The sequence below is a fragment of the Pseudorca crassidens genome, chromosome X (genome assembly GCF_039906515.1).
Source record: "Pseudorca crassidens isolate mPseCra1 chromosome X, mPseCra1.hap1, whole genome shotgun sequence".
Classification (NCBI taxonomy): Eukaryota; Metazoa; Chordata; class Mammalia; order Artiodactyla; family Delphinidae; genus Pseudorca; species Pseudorca crassidens.
This window is the reverse complement of record NC_090317.1, coordinates 2,225,789-2,245,151: the sequence shown is the minus strand read 5'-3', so window position 1 is coordinate 2,245,151 and position 19,363 is coordinate 2,225,789. Positions and strand designations below refer to the sequence as shown.

General features: G+C 44.1%; 1 protein-coding gene across 1 annotated transcript in view; it reads right to left on the bottom strand.

The window, feature by feature from the left end:
- Positions 1 to 9,004, bottom strand: part of MECP2 (methyl-CpG binding protein 2) — a 62,043-nt gene extending 53,039 nt beyond the window's left edge. Inside the window, exon 1 of the mRNA XM_067723582.1 lies at positions 8,852 to 9,004. Within this exon, the coding sequence (XP_067579683.1) occupies positions 8,852 to 8,913 (62 nt within the window). The 5' untranslated portion in view covers positions 8,914 to 9,004. The remainder of the gene's footprint in view (positions 1 to 8,851) is intronic.
- Between the last annotated feature and the right edge of the window lie 10,359 nt (positions 9,005 to 19,363).

Here is a 19,363-nt window from a genome sequence, read left to right as displayed (position 1 = left end):
AATGATACAAGTTGCAAAAAATTACACTTGTTCCCCTAAGATTATAGTCACCAAAATCCTGTCTTTATTTTTAATCAGCTATTACAGAAAGCTTCAAAATCATCATAGAAGAAAATTACCATTTTTATCAGTACGCAACTTTTATTCCATCACAACCAAGCCAGCTGAATATAGAACTATTTTAACAGCAAAAAGCCCTCATCATAAATCAAGACACAAATCAGCCTTCAATTACATGAGTTAGAAAACAAACTATGCTTATGTTGCAGTCTACCCTAAAGCTTTAACTTCTATGTCAGAATTTAAAACACACACATGCACACACACACCCTCTGGATTCCTCCTAGTTTATCTAAAACCTACTTTTGTGAAGATCCACTATTTTCTTGAGTCTTCCGGAATGAGCACTGTAGCCATGCAGTTGGCATCATGACTTCTGTAGCCTACCCCGCCACCCCTTGCCTGGTCAAGAAGGTAGTACTTGCAGGGCCCAGCACCGTCCCTGGCTCGAAGCAGGGGCTAAAATATTTGTTGGGTGAATGAATAAATGATTATCTGCTGACAGGCTTGCCACCAAGCCTCACAAAGAAAAAATTCAGAAAGAAAAAAGTAAGAGATGCTTTGTTCACCTGAACTCAGCATATGATACACCAGATGAAGCATATGAAGACCGGATGACTGGTTCACCAAATGGCTATGATACAACTGGCTAGGTGGGCTCTAGACCTCATCCCACCGCAAAGTTAAATACAAAAACAAGTATTTTAAATACCATACAAAAAACACAGGACAACTTACCTATAAGATTCTTTCGCATGTATCAAATATGTATATATGGATATAGCACATCATCAAGTTTTTTAGGAAGAAAGGAAATACAGATGCACATTGTCATGTTTTTAGAGTAGGAAAGGACTTTCTAAGTATAAAAGCAAAAGAAGAAACCATAACAGAAATTTTATATATCAAAAAGACAAGCAGGATCAAAAGATACATGACATGGGCTTCCCTGGTGGCGCAGTGGTTAAGAATCCGCCTGCTAATGCAGGGGACACGGGTTCGAGCCCTGGTCCGGGAAGATCCCACATGCTGCAGAGCAACTAAGCCCGTGCACCACAACTACTGAGCCTGCGCTCTAGAGCCCGCGAGTCACAACTACTGAAGCCCGTGCGCCTAGAGCCGGTGCTGCGCAACAAGAGAAGCCACCGCAATGAGAAGCCCACGCACCGCAACAAAGAGCAGCCCCCGCTCGCCACAACTAGAGAAAGCCCACGCACAGCAACAAAGTAGGAAAAATATCTGCATGATGACAAAGAATTAATTTCCTTAATACATTAAGAGTCCTTATAAATTGACTTAAAAAGAAATATCCCGAGGGAAGGATAAATGCAGAATATGAACAGGCAATTCACAAAGACCAAATACAAATGGCCAATGACTACTGACATTCAACCCCAGTAATAACCCAAGGAGCACAAATTTAAAAGATGGATATCCAATTCTGGGAGGGTATGGGAACTGGCACTTTCTAAGACTGTCGTGGGAAATGGGATAGACATTTTGGAAGGTGATGTGGTAGTACCCACCAGTAACTCCAAGTCTAGGTAGCCATTCTTCAAAAAGACTGGCACATGAGGAAGTTCAATCCAACAGCATCTTAAAAAGTGAACCATTGGGAAAACCAATAGGGGGACAACACATGACAGTAAATTGGCACCAAACCACGCTGCTATTAAACAGAAATGAGGCAGAGAAACGCATCACATGGATAGATGCAGAATACGTACAATACCATTCTTGTTTTGTCAAAAATACAAAAGGTGCATGTTGGTGTAGCCTGAGAAGATGATTCAGAAGGATCTACGTTAAGCTATTAACAGCAGTTACTCTGGGTAGTGGGTACGGAGAGTAATGGGGAGCTTTCGCTTTTTTACTTGATATACTTTAAAATGGTTTGAACTTTCTATAAAAAGCATGTATTATTTTTATAATTTCTTAAAAAGGAAGAGAAAAATAGCAAGATATCAAGCACTTATCTATTAAAAACAGGTTCTGTCCTTTGAGAATTACCTTCTAAGTTCCTTGAAGCTCAAATGGCCGTGCCTTTCCCATTCATAAGTAATAAGAGATAATTTTAAAAACATCTCTTCCTTTCTACATTTCTTAGACGAAACTGTACAGAGTCACCACTGTCTTCTAAAATCCATTCGTAATCTGAGAAAAAGACTATTAAAACATAAATCACCCCCTTAGGCCTAATATCTATCAGAAGAAACCCATTCACTGCCTATGTTACATTTAGTCCACACAATTTCTGAGACAATGCACAAAGCGCCAGCCACAGAACTCCCACCAGCATAAATACGTGGCGTACAAAGAACGCCCTGTCGGCAGGGCCCAGAGCACAGCCCGCAGCGGTAAACGGGAATGACAATTTGAGTCACAGGATCAGGAGTGAAACCCAACTTGGGACTTGGAGGCAGTGTGATGCTCTTCACTTCCTTCTACACCTTTTATTCTCTGCCACCCAAACTCTGCCCCTCGCACAGCCCCGAAATGGGCGATCTGTTACGGATGTCCACACGGCTTTACACTGAGGCGGCAGAAACCACTAGAGAGATACAGCACAGTGCTACTTGAGGGTCTCAGCTGGAATCACAATGGCAGCGTATGTGTAAACTCACATTTTTTCTTAGGAAAAGAAATGGAAAAATCAAATTAGAACGTTCTGTCTTACCACATGGAATGTTTGAAATCCGGATGTCAAAACATCAAGTGTGGAGTGACCCCTACTCTAAAAAAGCTTAAGATATTGAGCCAGACAGTTGAGAAATTAGGGAACCACTCATTTTTACGAAATTAAGTCCACGCAGTGGCGCCAAAGTAGCCCAAAGCGCAGCTGATAGAGCCTCTGAGTGTCAGACTCAAATGACTTAGCTTCCCAGCTTTTCAAAAGGCATTCATTCTGCTCTAGAGTCTCAAGAGCCAGAAGTGTATCTGGGTGTTCTCTGCAGTCCCCGTGGGAGGAGTGCGGCAAGCACACACCATTAGCCATGGGCTCCGCTGTCTGGCAACAGCTTTCAGGATGTCATCCTTCTAGGGGACCACACACCAGTTCCCACGTCTGAAAATGCATTACCGCCACTCACTAATGTTGACCAGGAAGTCATTTACCCAATACCAAAGCAAACAAAGCACAGTGCTGAAGGCCGCTAGGCGACAGCAGTAGCGGCAAGTGAAGAGCTCAGTCAAAGCGCTCTCAGCTCAGCTGACCTGCTTGAAGGTGAACTGAAGGTGCAGGTCACCAGTTCCGGCTCTAATCTGACACCCGCCCCCAGATCACACTGTGGCTACCAAGTAGCCCTACCCAAACTGACCTTTCAGGGCTCAGGGAAGTGACTTTTTTTTATTATATGGCACAGTTTGGCACAGTTATGTCTTTAGTCTTTGGGGTACTTTTATACTGTCCAAGAGTAGTATAACTTGTTTTATTCCTTTTTTTTTTTTTAAAAACAGATGGCCAAACCAGGACATATACTAAAAAAAAAAAAAGGAAGGTTACTTACCTGAGCCCTAACATTCCAGCTACCATGGAATCTTGTTGGAGCTGGTCTACAGAAGCAAGATGTATTCTGGGGAGTCACATGTCACATCAAAGCAGGAACTGGTGAGTCTGTATTTTTATGGAGCCTAAAACAAAGAAAATCGTAAGTTGAAAGCCCCCATTGTGCTCCACGACCTTTTTCCCAGGGCTATTTGGGACATTTTGAAGATAAACATACAGACAAAGTACTATGCTATCTCCCGGCTTACCTAGCTAGAAACAAAGAATAAACTGCAATTTACTGACATATAACACACGGTACTAAAATAAAGGAAAGACTCATGCATGTTAGAACCGACACTATCACAGGTCTTGTCACCTCTGAGGGAAATTTTGACACTATAAAACATACCGTTAGTAGCGATCTCTGGTTAGTACTTCTTGCAACATGTCATACAGAAATACTCAGGGAGAGAAGACATGTTCAAGAGAACATGCAACATCAAAATGTCATCCCAAGAAGAACACATGAAATCCAGAGGCAAAGTCTCCCTTCATTTTAAAGCAGCTGAAGTTGCAACACGTTGCTGTAACATTACATAAAGGGGCTTTAACCGTGAGAGAAAAAAAGCAGCACCAACAGAAACCAAGTGCCCTGGGAGATCCAAAGCTATCCTCAAAAATACACAAGTCTGTTTTAGAGCAATCACTTTTAAGCCTCTCAGATCAGGAAATCGAAATGTTCAACAAACTGGGTTAATAGCTTGATAGTTTCTATTTTGCTTTTGAACACATGTTCAAAAAAGGTCTTTTGTCACTCTATTTTTTATCAAGATAACCGTCATTTCCTTGTTAAACCTAAACTGCCCCATATTAGCTAATCTCTGATACCTTGCTGGCCCGAGAGTGGCACTTTTATCTTTAGACTAAAAAAAGCCTAGAGTGTATAACTTAGAGACTCTTCACACAAACAATTACTCATGTAATCAAACCCAGAGGAAGGGCAACACCAACCAAGTCTTTTACTGCTGGTCTGTAACTACCAGGATGGTACCTGGAATTATCTGTTGAGGTGCAGTGAGGCCTTATAATTCCCTTAAACATTCGAGCCATAGAACACTTTGAAATCCCAGAAGTCAAGGTTACAGTATTACTCAGTTAGCCATATAATAAAAATCAAACTGGCACCCTGGCTGGGAGGCCCTGGAAAAGCCACAACTTCTCACAGCTGCATTTTTTTTTGGTAAATTGCATTTTTATTTGTAAACTGAGGGAGCTAGACTAAGGTTTCTTCTAGCTCTGAAACTTTAAGATCTCTGATAACTCAAGATTCCGTGGAGAAAAAAAAAGAGCCAGCAAATGAGAGCACTTAGGTGAAGATCCAATAAAGCAATGATTTGCAGGTCCATATACATAGTGCCCCCAGCTCTTAGGCACAGAAGCCAACTGAACCCTTCCTAAGGATTGCTCCCAAGAGTCCAGACCTCTGCAGTACTGTAAAACAGCTATGCTAAAGACACATTCATACACCAGCAGAACCAACGCAAGTGTGCCTTGAAGAAGTGAAAAAGGCCAAGGCTTTATTCTGTAATGGAATGGTCACAACTCCCCTTAAACACGGGAGTGGGCATGCCCTGCCAGCCCCCCAATTCCCATTCCCACTCAGTTCCCCCACACACCATACCTACCATCAAAGGGGTGGAACCAGGTATTTAAGCAATGGCATGCAAATCAAGCTTTCAGTAAGAAGAGCTTCCTTGCCAGAAGCAGGCAGAAGAGACCAGGTAAAGGCAGAAGAGCACAACTTTTGTGTCAGTGAGTCCCAGGAAGAGGAACTCATTTACATCCGTCCTACCCGAAATGAGGTAAAGGCACAGCGGTGACAATGGCAGTTTGACTGGAGAGGGCTGGTACAGAAGCATTGAGGACAAGGTCCTTCCATTGGAGTGGCAGTAATGCTCTACCCAAGAAAAAAGGTTGCGTCTGCCGGCCACACGAGGCTGGTCTGCATGCATGTCACCAGAGCAGAGGGTGGTGAGAACAAGCAGGTGTCCTGCCACACTCCCTGGAACCACCAGTCTAGGACCAATGCTTTACTACTTCTGCACTTAAAACACTAGTTACTACAAATGCCAAACATTTTCTGTGCTCCTCTTCTTCTCATACATAACTTGGGCAGGCTGGCCACAGACTGCTCTTAGCCAATTAAAAGCTTTTCACTGATATTCACCTTTATAAAAGATTACAGGGCTTCCCTGGTGGCACAGTGGTTAAGAATCCGCCTGCCAATGCAGGGGACACGGGTTTGAGCCCTGGTCCGGGAAGATCCCACATGCCGCAGTGCAACTGGGCCCGTGCGCCACAGCTACTGAGCCTGTGCTCTAGAGCCCACGAGCCACAAGTACTGAGCCCGCGCGCCTAGAGCCTGTGCTCCGCAACAAGAGAAGCCACTGCAATGAGAAGCCCTCGCACTGCAACCAAGAGTAGCCCCCGCTCGCCGCACCTAGAGAAAGCCCGCGCGCAGCAATGAACACCCAACACAGTCAAAAATAAATAAATAAATAAAATAGATGTTTAACAAAAATAAAGAAAAGATTACAGGTTCCAGGAGACATCATTTATAATGTAAATAGTCTGGGCAGGTGTATTAGTGGTGGAAACCGCCCTCGAGTAAGGAACTGACACTTTTCCGTCTGCTCTTCTTTATTCTAGGTTCAAGAAGCGAGCTTCTCATGCCATCTCCACATGGGGGAAGGGGTATTCGGGTGGGGTAAAATCATATTGGACTCATCTAGCCACTTCTTCTGTCAAATTCCACAGCTTGCCTCCCCACCCCACTAAATTCAGCCACACAGAGGCAGGGCAGGCAGGGAAACAATGGCTGTGGCTGGAAATTGCAAATAGAATGCAAAATTGTATTCTAACCCTCCTGAAACATAAGCAGCGCAGCGCAAAAGTTGGAGTACGGTTGGACTGCATCATGCTCTATCAAGTGAAACAAAGACCCGGGACTCTAGGTTTAAAGCATTCCAGGCAAATCTGTAACAACAAAAAAAAGAGCATGGTGTGATAGGCCAGTACTGGCAAGAAAGCCACAGAAGGTTTCTTCAAGCTGTTAGGACATGATGACTTCAGATGCCACCAATCACTTTGCAGAGAAACTATATTCTGGAAGCTGTCTGTGCAGTTTAAAGGGATAGGGATATGATGGAACAACTAACTGGAGGGGCACCCAAGGAGGCTAATGCACTGCCCATGACGCAAAACAAAGCAGAGCCCTTGTCCTGTCACGTCTCAGGCTTAGACGTACAAACCTTGGAATCTTCGTCAAGTGAGCTCGTGTTATCTGTGTGTGCAGACGGGAACGCACCTCAGTGATCGGCCGGCCACCTGGCTGACATGTCATGAATGGGTATTCTGTGGCAACTTATTCAATCAACTGGACTTCTACTAGATTGATTGTGCCCTTTAAGGTTCTGATATGTCTGGGTAACAAAATAAAAGCAAATGTTTCCTAGGCTCCGTGACTAGGATTTTAAGTAGAAGTCCTAAAAAACCCATAAATAAGCCTATTTCCGTAAATCCCTCGTGGAAATTCCCAAAAGACCAAAAAAAAATCCAGATTTTTTTAAAAAAAATAAAGATCCAGCATATTTCAAAGGACCCAAGAGGAGAGGTTAATCTCATTGTTAGCTGAAATCACTCAGATGCAGATGAAAATTCCGGCCATGAAACCCAAACTTCTCCTGTATAGTAACTGCCTATTAACAATAAATTTTACTACCAAGGCCCAAATATGCTTCATTTCTGTAATATAACAAAATGCCTAAAACTTGCCAGAGTCCTACAAAGTGTAAGCCATTCAGCCTCCAGGCCAGTAGGTTCGGTTCCACAATCACCAACCACCCCCTGAATTTGATCCTACCATCTTCCAATTTGGGGCACTGATCCCGCACAGCAGAGACACAACGTGTGAATGGCTCTGCAGAACCTGTTCCTGTTCCTGGAAAAACCAGAAGCACACATCTGCCTGACCATGAGTCAGGAATATGAATTTTGTGGTGGAGCCCATTTCTGCTGTGACCGATCCACACCGAACACACTCACAACAGAAGCGACGGCCACAGAGGTGTATTCCAGAGACAGCTTTTCCCCCTTGGATCCACACTCAGCAATGCCATGAACGGTCTCCTCTGTAAGAGCAATCTTTAGACTCTTCACAATGACCTTAAGTCTTCAGTGCAAAACCACAAAAACATTGCCACGCCACGAATAAGTCACCTGAGTTTCAGTTTGCGTGACTCAGAACCAAACTAAAAAGAAAATAAACTTTCAGGGACCAACTGATAGGAGCCACAGCGATGCGGTGAACTTGCCCCATCTGGTACTGGTGATCTTGAGCAGGGCACGCTCCAGGACTATGGAAGCCCGTCACATACTATGTCCCACTCCACTTATGTAACTGAAGATCGCCGGCGAAGGGGGGGAGGATGGGAGGGCGCTCGTATTCTGAGGCCACGGCACCCCCAAAGGCCCTGGGGGCGCGCTCCCACCGAAGAGCCTCAGGTGCTGCCGGACACAGTCCCCTACCCACGGCTCCTGATGGCAACTATAACCGCCTCTTTCTGATGAGCTGTGGGGTCAGGAACACAATGTCTAGTGCCTTTTGTGGGTGGACAATAATTCCCACCTACTTGTTCCTGGTAGATGCGAAAGAAACTCGCTCGCAGTGGGGGCAGAAAGTCATGGAATGGGCGAGAAGGAGGGGGAGGCAAAGCCTGGAGATGGGGGTGAAAGCGCAGGAGCCCTTGTGGCGCACTCTCCCGACGGGAGGCGGACTGCGCACGCGCGCCCGTGGGGGGGCCGAGTAACGGGAGAGGGGGCGCGCGAGGGAGGGAGACGGGAAAGCGCGATCCAGGGAGAGGCCGGGGCCGCGGGCGCGCGACGGCGCCTCGGGCCCGAAGCCCCGCGAAGGGCACGACGCGCGCGCGCAGCCCCGACAGGCGAAACCCCGGCGACAGGGGTGCCCGCGGGGCCGGGGGCCGGGATGCGCGCCGAAGGCGGGAGGGCGGGGGGAACCAGGCGAAGGCAGCCCTGGGAGGCCGCGCCGAGGACGGTCACCCGCAAGTGCGGGTAACGGGCCGGGGGGGGGGCGCCGTCACCAGCGGGAGGGGGAGGGTAGAGAGGAGGGACGCCATCCGCCAGCCGTGTCGCCCGACCCCGCGGGCCCCTCCCGCGCCACGTCCCGCCCCTACCCCCCGCCCCCCAGCAAGGGTCCCCACCCGCGGCCGCGGCGGTCCCACTCACAGTCTCTCCTCCTCGCCTCCTCCTCCTCCTCCGCTCGGCGCGGCAGCGGCGGCGGCGGCCATTTTCCGGACGGCTTTTACCACAGCCCTCTCTCCGAGAGGAGGGAGCGCGCGCGCCGCCGACGCCGAGACCCCGCACGGCCGACGTCGCGCCCCGCCCTCCCGGTCGGCCTGTGCGCTGCTGCACCTGCGCGCCCGCGCCCCGCCCCCGGCGCCGCTGCCAGCCGGCCCGCCATTGGGTGCGACGGCAGGGGCGGGGCGGAGCCTCGGCGGCGACGCCTCCAATTGGCGGGAGTTCGTGTCCGTTCCGGCAAAGGAAAAAGGGGCGGACGCCCCTTCTAGCTGCCGATTGGCTGCCGACGGTCGTCATTTGGGGAAAAGAGGTGGCTTGGGTGCCGAGGGGCTGGTTTAGTGGGCGGAATTTGAATATTAAGGATTAATGGGATGCTGGGGCAAGTGAAGGCCTAGGCTCGGGACGCCTGTTTGTGCGGCCATCCCGGGCCCTTGACCCGCTGTCCACAAACACACGAAGTATGTTACCATAAGCCTTTCACAGCACCCACGTTTTCTCAACATCACCACCTTCAGTACAAGCAGCAAAGTTGCCTGACATTGTTCCAGCCGAGGGACCTTGCTTTAAGAGGCCTACCCAATGCATTCTTTCATCTGAGCCTGACTTGTGCCACACTCTCAGAGGGGCAGGGAATAAACTGAACAACAAATCACAGCCTTGGCTTTCTTGAAACTCTGGTGGGGGGGAGAGGGTGCATGCCAAGGCTGCATGAGACCTGTCATTGTTGGATGAGACGGTTTGGTGTGGGTGGGCAGAAGGGGTAGTGGGAGCACAAAGGAAGCAGCACTTAGGTCTGCCTGGAAGACATGATTTGGGACCTAAGATCCAGCAACGCTGGTATGGAAAAATATTTAAGAGTATGAGAAAAGTTTTAGCTAATGGAGTGTTCAGGATAGGACTGTTTGTCAAGGCGACCTTACTCTGATTCCAGCTGTCATCCAATTCATCCAATGCTCTTTGTGCTAGTTCCATGCTTGACAAGGAACCCTCTGACTCTGATGTCACTCCCCAGCCCCCATTCATTTATTAGATCCCTCTTATGTGCCAGGCACTGTTCCAGGCTCTGGATGCACAGTACTGAACAAGACAGCAATCTAACGTTCTCGTGGGGGAAGACTCATAGTAAACATACAAATAAGTATATAATATAATGTCACATAATGATAAGAACTTTGAGGTAGATAAAGCAAGGGTGAAGGGGGTGCTATTTAGATATCCACAGGCTTTTGCTCTCATTTTATTCCCCCATATGGTTATCTGAGGAGAGAAGAAGATTCCACACAAGTTCAAAGGCTCTGAGGAGAGGCTATGCCTGGTACATTGGGGAGTAACAAGGAAGTTTATGTGGCTACAGGGTGGTAAGGTATGCGGTTGGAGAACTGGGAGCTTATTCTGAGATGAGAAGCCTTTGGAAGATTTTGAACGGGAGCTGACATCATCAGATGTATGTTGCAGGTGCAGTGTGCAGATCTGTGGTGAGACAAAAGGAGCAAGAGCCCAGTCAGGAGGCCCTGACAACAGTCTAGCAGAGGTGAGAGTGGTTTTTAACTAGGGTGGTAGCAGTGGAGGTTCTGAGAAGTTGTGAAATTCAAGCTATATTTTCAAAATTGAGCAGAAAGGATTGGATGTAGCGTACAGAGAAAGAGAAAAAACAAAGAGGGGTCCTGAGTTTTTGGCCTGAGCAACTGAGTGAATGGGTGATTTCACCATGATGGGGAAAACTGTAGGAAAAGCACATTTTGGGAGGTACAGATCAAGAATTTTGTTTTGGCCATGTTAAGCTTGGGGTGCCTATTAGACCTGCAATGTTGAGACGAGATGTTGAGTAGGTGGTTGAGTCAACAAGTCAACAAGCTCAACATCTAACTCAAGAAACTATAAAAGGAACAGCAAAGTAAACCTGGAGGAAACAGAAGGAAGAAAAATAAGGATAAGCAGAATTTGATTAAACAGAAACAACCGATTGAGAAGACTGAGAACATCAAAAGCTGATGGTTTGAAAAGCTGGAAACAAAAGCCAGCCCTCTTAGATAGAGAAAGAGAAGACACAAGTAAATTATATTAGAAATGAAAAGGAAACATAACCATAGATACAATAGATTATACAATAGATAATAGATAAAACAGGTAAATTTTCTAAAAGGTATTATAAACTACTGTATATCATAATTGGAAAACATAAGCAAAATGAATAAGTTACTAGAAAAGCACAGCTTACCAGAACTGATTCTAGAAACAGAAAGTCTAGATAGACCCTCTATGACCACAAAGCAATTGACTATGTTTTTTAAAAAATCTACCCCTCCCGCCAAAAAAGCTCAGAGAACTTTACAGATGACATCTACCAAACTTTTAATGATTGGGTAATTCCAATCATAAAAAAGAAAGAAATCTCCCCAAACTTGTTTTGTGAGACTAATATAATTACTATAACAAACCAATGAAAGGAAGACACAGGATATGGAAATAGATGTAAAAATTCTAGACAAATGTACTGAACCCAGCAGTATATATTGATATATCCTAACCAAGCTGAGTTTTATTCTAAGAATGCAAAGATGGTTTAAAATTAGAAAATCAAACTTAACAGATTTAAGGGGAACAAATTATGTGATCATGTCAATAGATGCAGGAAAAGCCTTTGATAAAATTCAACACCTGCTTATGATAAAAATAAAAACCAGCAGCAACTCAGAGAACTATGAATAGAAGGGAATTTCCTTAATCTGATCAAAGGTACCTCTTAAAAAACTTAAAGGAAAGGTCACATTTAATGGTGTTAAGGGGGAACAAAGCAAGAAATAGAACAAGATCTATGGTGCAACATCATTCATGTAAAATAAAACACACAACCTTCACCTCCCATTCTCTTTTAAACCTTATCCTTGGAGTTTCATCGTGAAGAGAAAGACCCATTAATCCCAAATGGATTCCCTTGCTGTTAGGACGCAGGCATACAGATCCAGCCAGTAACAACAAGCTGGAAAAGTAACGGGAAAAAAAAGATTCAACTCACTCCACAAAAATTATAAAACAACTGGGAATAAACTTAATAAAAAACGCCAAAATACTATATTAAAAAACTGTAAAACTTTACTGAAAAACATAAAAGAAGACCTGAAAAAAAAGAGAAACTACCACAATCCTGGAAAGGAAGAGTTGACATAATAAAGATGTCAATTCTTCATAAATTAATCTGGAAATTCTTTGCCTGAGTCAAAATCTAGGCGAGAAGAGTAGGTGTACAAGACTAGATGTCAAGACATTTTTGAAAGAGAAAACCAATGACGAGGGTCTTGCCAAATTCTTTAGTTTGAATAAACGGAACTTAAGTGATACAATTTCACTCTGCCATTGAAAAGTAGAAAAATATAGTAGAGTTTAAAGTATTTACTAGTAGAATTTAAAATGGGACATTTTTTAAAATGGGACTACTATAACAATTTTAAAATGCATCCCCTTGAAAATGGGTCTATAGAAGATAAAAAGAAGAAAAATATAGTATAGATAGCAATTGACAGAAAAGCCCCAACCTGAGGGATTTTATCTATATGGCAGACAGAGCCCAAACTTCTGCTCCGTCTAAATCCCTTGAACTGACAGAAAATATATATATATATATTTAGAGCAAATCCAAAATGACAACAGAAAATGAGAAGGGTAAAGCAGTTCAAAATTTTAGAACTAACATCCCAGATGATACCACAAAACATAAAACACACAAATATGTTTCAAACTCTATGGAACATTTCCTCAAGTTGCTTATGAATTAGACCTCTCAAAAAAAAATCTCAGTAAATTCCAAAACGTAGAAATCATGCATTTCAGTCTCTGGCAACAATACAATAAAATTAAAACTTAAGAACAAAAGAATGGGCAAAAGTAAAACAAAGCAAAAAGTTTTAAAACAGGCTTCAAAATAATTCTTTGGTTAAAGGGGAAACATAAACTGAAATTATAAACTCTTCAGATATGACCGACAATGAGAGCCGTACATATTAAAACCTATGCTGTGTGGCCCAAGTGGTCATATAGAAAAATTAATAACCATAACTACATTTATTAGAAAAGAAGAAAATATGGGAGAGGGAACAATTGGGAGTTTGGGGTTAGCAGATGCAAACTAGTATATATGTATAGTATGGATAAACAACAAGGTCCTACTGTATAGCACAGGGAACTATATTCAATATCCTGTGATAAACCAACATAGAAAAGTTTATGAAAAAGCATGTAAATAAATAAATATATATATATATATATATGTATAACCGAGTCACTTTGCCATACAGCAGAAATTAACACAACATTGTAAATCAACTATACTTCAATTTAATAAATAACTTATTTAATAAATAAATAATTGTAAATAAAGAAAGAAATATTTGACTGACTAAAAAGAGGAAAATAGATAAGAAATGGATTGATTCTTGCACATCATGCCCACATTTATGCGTGCACACCCACACATACACACACAGGGAATTTTCTTTCTTTACCCTTAGATGCTCACTACAAGAAAAGTATCTAGGAACAGAAAGGAATAGACTCGTCAGAGTGAAGAGAATGTGGTGAGGATGGGAGGTTATCCTCAGTTGACACATTTCAACAATTTTTTGGAAAGCAGATGGGAATTAGTTGAATAATAAAGTAAGAAGGAAAAATCCAGCCTAGAATATTTGACAAAGGAACTACAGAGGAGGTGGAGCCAGATATAACACCAGAGAGTAGGCTCAGAATCAGCAGGCACGTGGTGGAAGCAACAGAATTAAATGGGTCTGAACACATGGGGATTAATTGAAGGCCCCAATACAGAATGACTGCATCATTTGAGACTTCCTCTCCTCCACCAGACAGCTGAGCTAGCAGCTGGTGCAGGCCTGCAGGGAAAATACCTGACAGTTCTCTAAAGAAATTAAATGAAATGTCTGTAGAGAACTAGGGCTTCCAGCAGGGATGCGGGCAACTCTGTTCCTCAGCTCCCTGTTTTACACAGAGGAGTCATAGCAGGAGAATTGACCCATTGCCCTAAAGCCGATTAAATCTGCAAAAGCTATCCAGCCCTTCTAAACCACAAAGCATCATCAGAAATTTGAAGAAAGACTTCAACATGAAAAATAGTCAAGTATAAACTATAGGGGAAAAATGAGCTTGGAAGAATCCCAGAAAATGCAGAGGAAAATATAGGAAATTTTAAAAATTTAATTAGCATATTCAGAGAACCAAGAAAAGACTGTATCCACAGAACAAGAACAGAATATTACGTAAAAGGAGTAGAGGACAAGAAATAATTCTTGGAAATTAAATGTGATTACTGAAGTTAAAATTCCAATAGAAATATTTTTTAAAATATTTAATTAATTTATTTATTTATTTAGGCTGCTCTGGCCAGGTCTTAGTTGCAGCATTCAGGATCTTCACTGCGGCATGTGGACTTCTTAGTTGTGGCATGCAGACTTAGCTGCGGCATGCATGTGGGATCTAGTTCCCCGACCAAGGATTGAACCTGGGCCCCCTGCATTGGGAGCTCTGAGTCTTACCCACTGGACCACCAGGGAAGTCCCTCCAATAGAAATATTGAAAGATAAAACTGAAGAAGTCTCCTAGAAAATAGAACAAAGCAACACAGACCAAAAATAGAGAAAATATAAGGACTTTGCAAGAGATCTAGGAAGTTCAGCAAGCAATTAACAATAGTTTTCACAAGATAAAACCAAGAAAAAGGAATAGGAATCGGACCTCATAATAACACTGGATGATAAAAGATAATAGGGCAACATGGACATATATACACTACCAAACGTAAGGTAGATAGCTAGTGGGAAGCAGCCGTATAGCGCAGGGAGATCAGCTCCGTGCTTTGTGACCGCCTGGACGGGTGGGATAGGGAGGGTGGGAGGGAAGGAGACGCAAGAGGGAAGAGATATGGGAACATATGTATATGTATAACTGATTCACTTTGTTATGAAGCAGAAACTAACACACCACTGTAAAGCAATTATACTCCAATAAAGATGTAAAAAAAAGAAAAAAAAAGAAAAGATAATAGGGCAACAATTAAAAAGTGATAATAGGGAAATGCTTTCAAACTTCCAAGAGAAAATGATTTTCAGTTTAGAATTCTACACCAGCCAAGATATCCATCAAGTGTGAAATGAAATAAAAACATTTAAAAATATGCAATACCTAAGAAAATTTACCTCTCAAATATATTTTCTTAGGAAGCTACTTAAGGATGTTCTCCAGCAAAACAAGGGTGTAAGCCAAGAAAAAGGAAGATGTGGGATCCACAAGACAGTGGATCTAATCTAGGAGAGCAGTGACAGGAAATACCAGGGATGCCAACTGGGCAGAAGGCCTGACTGGCAATCTGTCCAGATTGGAATATGAGAATGGCAGGCTCTGGGAGAGAGGAAAAGTTATTTTATTTTTATTTTTTTTAAAGTGTATGTATGTGAACTCAACATATCAGATAGTGTGATTGGGAGTTTGAAGAAAATTAAATATGATGACGGTAATTAGTTCAAGAAAATAAGGAAACCAATTAGAAACAGCAGGGAAAAAAGAACTGTATCAGGAAGTTATGATCAGAATAAGAAGGAAAGTAAAATATAAATCTACCAGTTGATGATGTTTAAGAAAAGAGAATCCACTGGCCCTTGTTGCTAAGAAACTTCTCTTTTCAAACGGGGGTCATCAAATTAGATTTGATGTAATCCTAGTTATACGTCTTCTTGATCTGGCATTTTAAAATATTTACAGAAACATCATAATGTGAATTTTTGCCTTCGGCTTTTCAACTTTTAGAGTCAACCTGTGCACGAAACATGGAGGCAGGTTTTGTTACAGGTGGGACACAGCCCTCTTCCCCTCAGGTGTAGTGAAGGGTTAACTCGGCAGGCCTGGGTGTTCCTGAGGGTGGTCTTGGGGACTCCTGACACACCATATTTGATATTCGCACTGTTATCTTTAGTTCCTTGTAAGCTTGAATAATACACTCAGATCTCTTGTTCCCTTAACTTTCAATAGCCATGTATCTTTGACCACTTGGTATCAGCTACACTTTACTTGTATACTGTCAGAGTTAACATTTACATACCAGCCTGATAAAGATGAAAAGATAATCACTAAGGGGGAGGTAGGAGACTGGAGGAAGTTCGGGAAACAAAAGCATATTGGGGTTTGAAGGTGCCCAAGAAATGATACCCACTTTTTCCTACCTGAGTGTCATAGAACGTGACAATATGATTCTAAGGTTCATCAGAGTAAATGCACAAGATGGGTAAAGAAAATGTTGACTCGGGGGAAGACTTGCCTTACCAGCTATCCAAACACACGGGGAAATGACATTGAGGGAAATAGTGCAGCTTTCATGCTGAAAGAGACAAACGATCAACGGGACTGAGCAGAGCCCTTTCTGCCTCGTTGGTAGAGCTCTGCTTAGATCCTGCATTGGCAGCCGGAGTCTTAACCACTGGACCCCTGGAGAAATCCCTCTGCTTAGATTCTGAATCCCACTCTTTTCTTGTGTAAATCAGGAAGAAATCCTGCTGCAAGGAACTGTGGTGGCCCGTGACCTAGTTCCGGCCAATGAGAAGTTCAGGCAAACCCTTCAGGGGCTTCTGGGAGGCCTCAGCCCCTCTGCTCCGCTTGGACTGGGTTGACCCTGAAGGTGACAACTGAAATGGTGGCGGTAGCTCAGTCAGGCCTCAGAGGTCTCTTTACGAGAACTTTTTCTGTAGTTAAGGGTTCCCCTGCCATAACTACTTTTTCTGTTGCCTTGATCACAAGGTGCTTGTGGCCCTAGGGTGGATTATAGCCACTTCTGTGGGGTTTTGGGAGATTAAAGACTCCATCAGTATGTGTTGTTATTTCCTAGTTTGGGTTTTTTAACTTTGCTTTGTTTTTTGACCTTGCTTAGGTTGGCTACTGTTTTATCTTTTTGTCTTGTTTTTGCGTTCTCAAAAAACCAGTTTTGGGATTGATTTATTAGTTCTCTGATTTCTCTGTGTTCCAACTCAGTACTTTCTGTTCTCATAATTCCTGTTTTTTAGATATTCTGCAATTTTTTTTTGGCTTTTTTTTTTTTTTAACCAAAGATGTTTTTTAAGGGTGTTCTAAATTCTATAGGTAGGTTTTTGTTCTCTTTTCTTTTCCGCTTTTGTTGTTAACGTTCTATGCCAAGAATGTGTTCTGGTTACTTTCTTTTCTATTTTGGAAATTTCTTCAGGATCCTTTCTGGCTTAATATTTGGTCACTGGTTTGTCTGTCATTCCCCTCTGCCGTAGTACCCAGCAGAGGCATGGATGTGAAGCCATTAGGAAATTAACACACGCATCTTCCTTGCCACCTCCCTCCCTCCCTGCCCTCTGCTCCTCCAAACTTTCCGTTTACATTATTACTTTTAGATTTTCTCGTGGTTTCACTTATACCTTTAAATAATATAGTCAAACCTTCACTCCTTGATTGAACAACACTGAGCAATCGCTGTTATCAAAAATTAAGGAAGTCAGCCCACTGGGACTTTGTCCTACCTCTTCTCCCTCCAGCCCTGATTGCATTCTCTGAACTATTATTTCTGTAAACTCACGCTTCCAGACGTGTATGTTGTGTTTGGGGACAGCAGCTCCACAGTTCCCAATCTTCATGGATTTCATGCTCACCGTCATTCTTCAGAATGTTTCCTTTCAGATAATCACTCATTTCCAAAATGGGATGATTACCCCTGAACCAGTTACCAGAGATGCCCCCCAGCCTCCCTCCACCCTGTGGACCCAGCACTCCAAGCCAAGGCATGCTGGTTTGTCCCTTAGATGTGCCTCCTTCGTAAATTAACGGGAAAAGCAATATTAGTGTCTGACAAAGGAGAATTCAAAGTGATACTTTTATGTCAATAAGGAGAGCACTTCACCATAAAGAAGCCACTGTAATGAATCTTTATGAGCAGCATTTCACGGAAGCACAGAAAGCACGATTTGCTGGAAATACGCGAAGAAGAAATGGGCAGAAATATAACAGTCTTATACTTGGGGCAAAACAAAGAGAAGGCTCTGAGTGGTGTTTCGTATTCTTTTAAAGGGTGATCCATCTGGTGCGACCGCAAGAGGAGACAGAAGAGAGTCTCAGGAAGACAAAGTGCCTTCCCTTCCCGGGTCCTAGAGACAGGATGCTTCCCCTGCAGAGCCACATGGGGAAGCCCCGGGATGGTCGGGAGTCAGAGAACAGGACTGAGGGGAAGCTTTAGGCTAAGGCCTTTATTGGGGTTTCCGAGGGAAAGGCCAGGTGGGACAGGGTGAACACTCTCGCGGGCTTTGGGCTATGGGGGTGTCTCTAGTCGCCTGGCACCTGGCCTTTGGACGATGAAGGTGGAGGAGTATTGCCTCCCAGGCTGTCAGGGAAGATGGAGGAGGCCTGGCACTGGATTGCTCTTCACATCCAAGACATACTCCCGGCTGGGCCCTTTGCTATCTCGAAGAATTGGCTAGCCCTGGGAAGGGCAGTCTCTCCGGAGCCAGAATGTCAAAACGTCATAATATACAGAGACATTTTAAATGTTTACAGTACAGTACAGTTGGCCAAAACTATAACCCATGACATTGGTTTTCTATGTATCAAGCTGTGTATACTACAGGAATACATGTTTTCTGGTTCCAATGAGAAATTTACAAAAAGTGGTCACAGGATATGCTTCAAAGGAAATCGGAAGCAATTGCTCAAGTGTCCCGGCTCCGAGAAGCCCTCTGCACCACAACACGTGAAATCGCAGCTGCACACCTTGTTCTCCACCCGTCCTTGGCACTCAAATGTCAGTTGACCTAACAGAGACATTCTCAAGACACACCTGCATCTCTGTCGCCTTTATTATCAGTGTCAAGAGGAACTAGAATCTTTGTCAGATCATCACTGCAGGGTCCAGGCTCCCCAGAGACGGGAGGCTGCACAGAGTTTCCGGGTTGTGGTCTGGCCTCTGCTTCTCAGGGAGCTCCCTTCTGGAGATGCCAGCGGGCAAGGTCATGAGTGACCGCTGGGAGACAGGGCTCCCTGGTCGGGCGTGTGGCAGGGCCGGGATGGAGACCGGGGACCACCTGCGTCTGTCTTTTGCATAACGTTTTTTCCAATCCAGGCTGGCTCCTCCTGGATGGAACTCCTCCCCGTCTCTCTCCTCTGTTGGAGCTTGTTTCCCTGTGGCTCTTGCTTTCCTCTGTTGTGCTTACCTTCAGTTCCCTGAGAAAAGTGAGCAGGAGAGACACTTGTGGGAACCCAGTGATAATTTGGCTACTCACAGAATGCTGGGCTGGAAACGATTCTCCTCCAGCGTCTAGAAGAAATTGGTGCATTAGCTCTGGTTTCAGGGGTTGCCCTTCTGAATCCTGACTCTTTCTCCTAAATTCTGGCCCCTCTCTCTGGAAACTTGTTGACTCTTCCCTTCGTCCTCAGTGC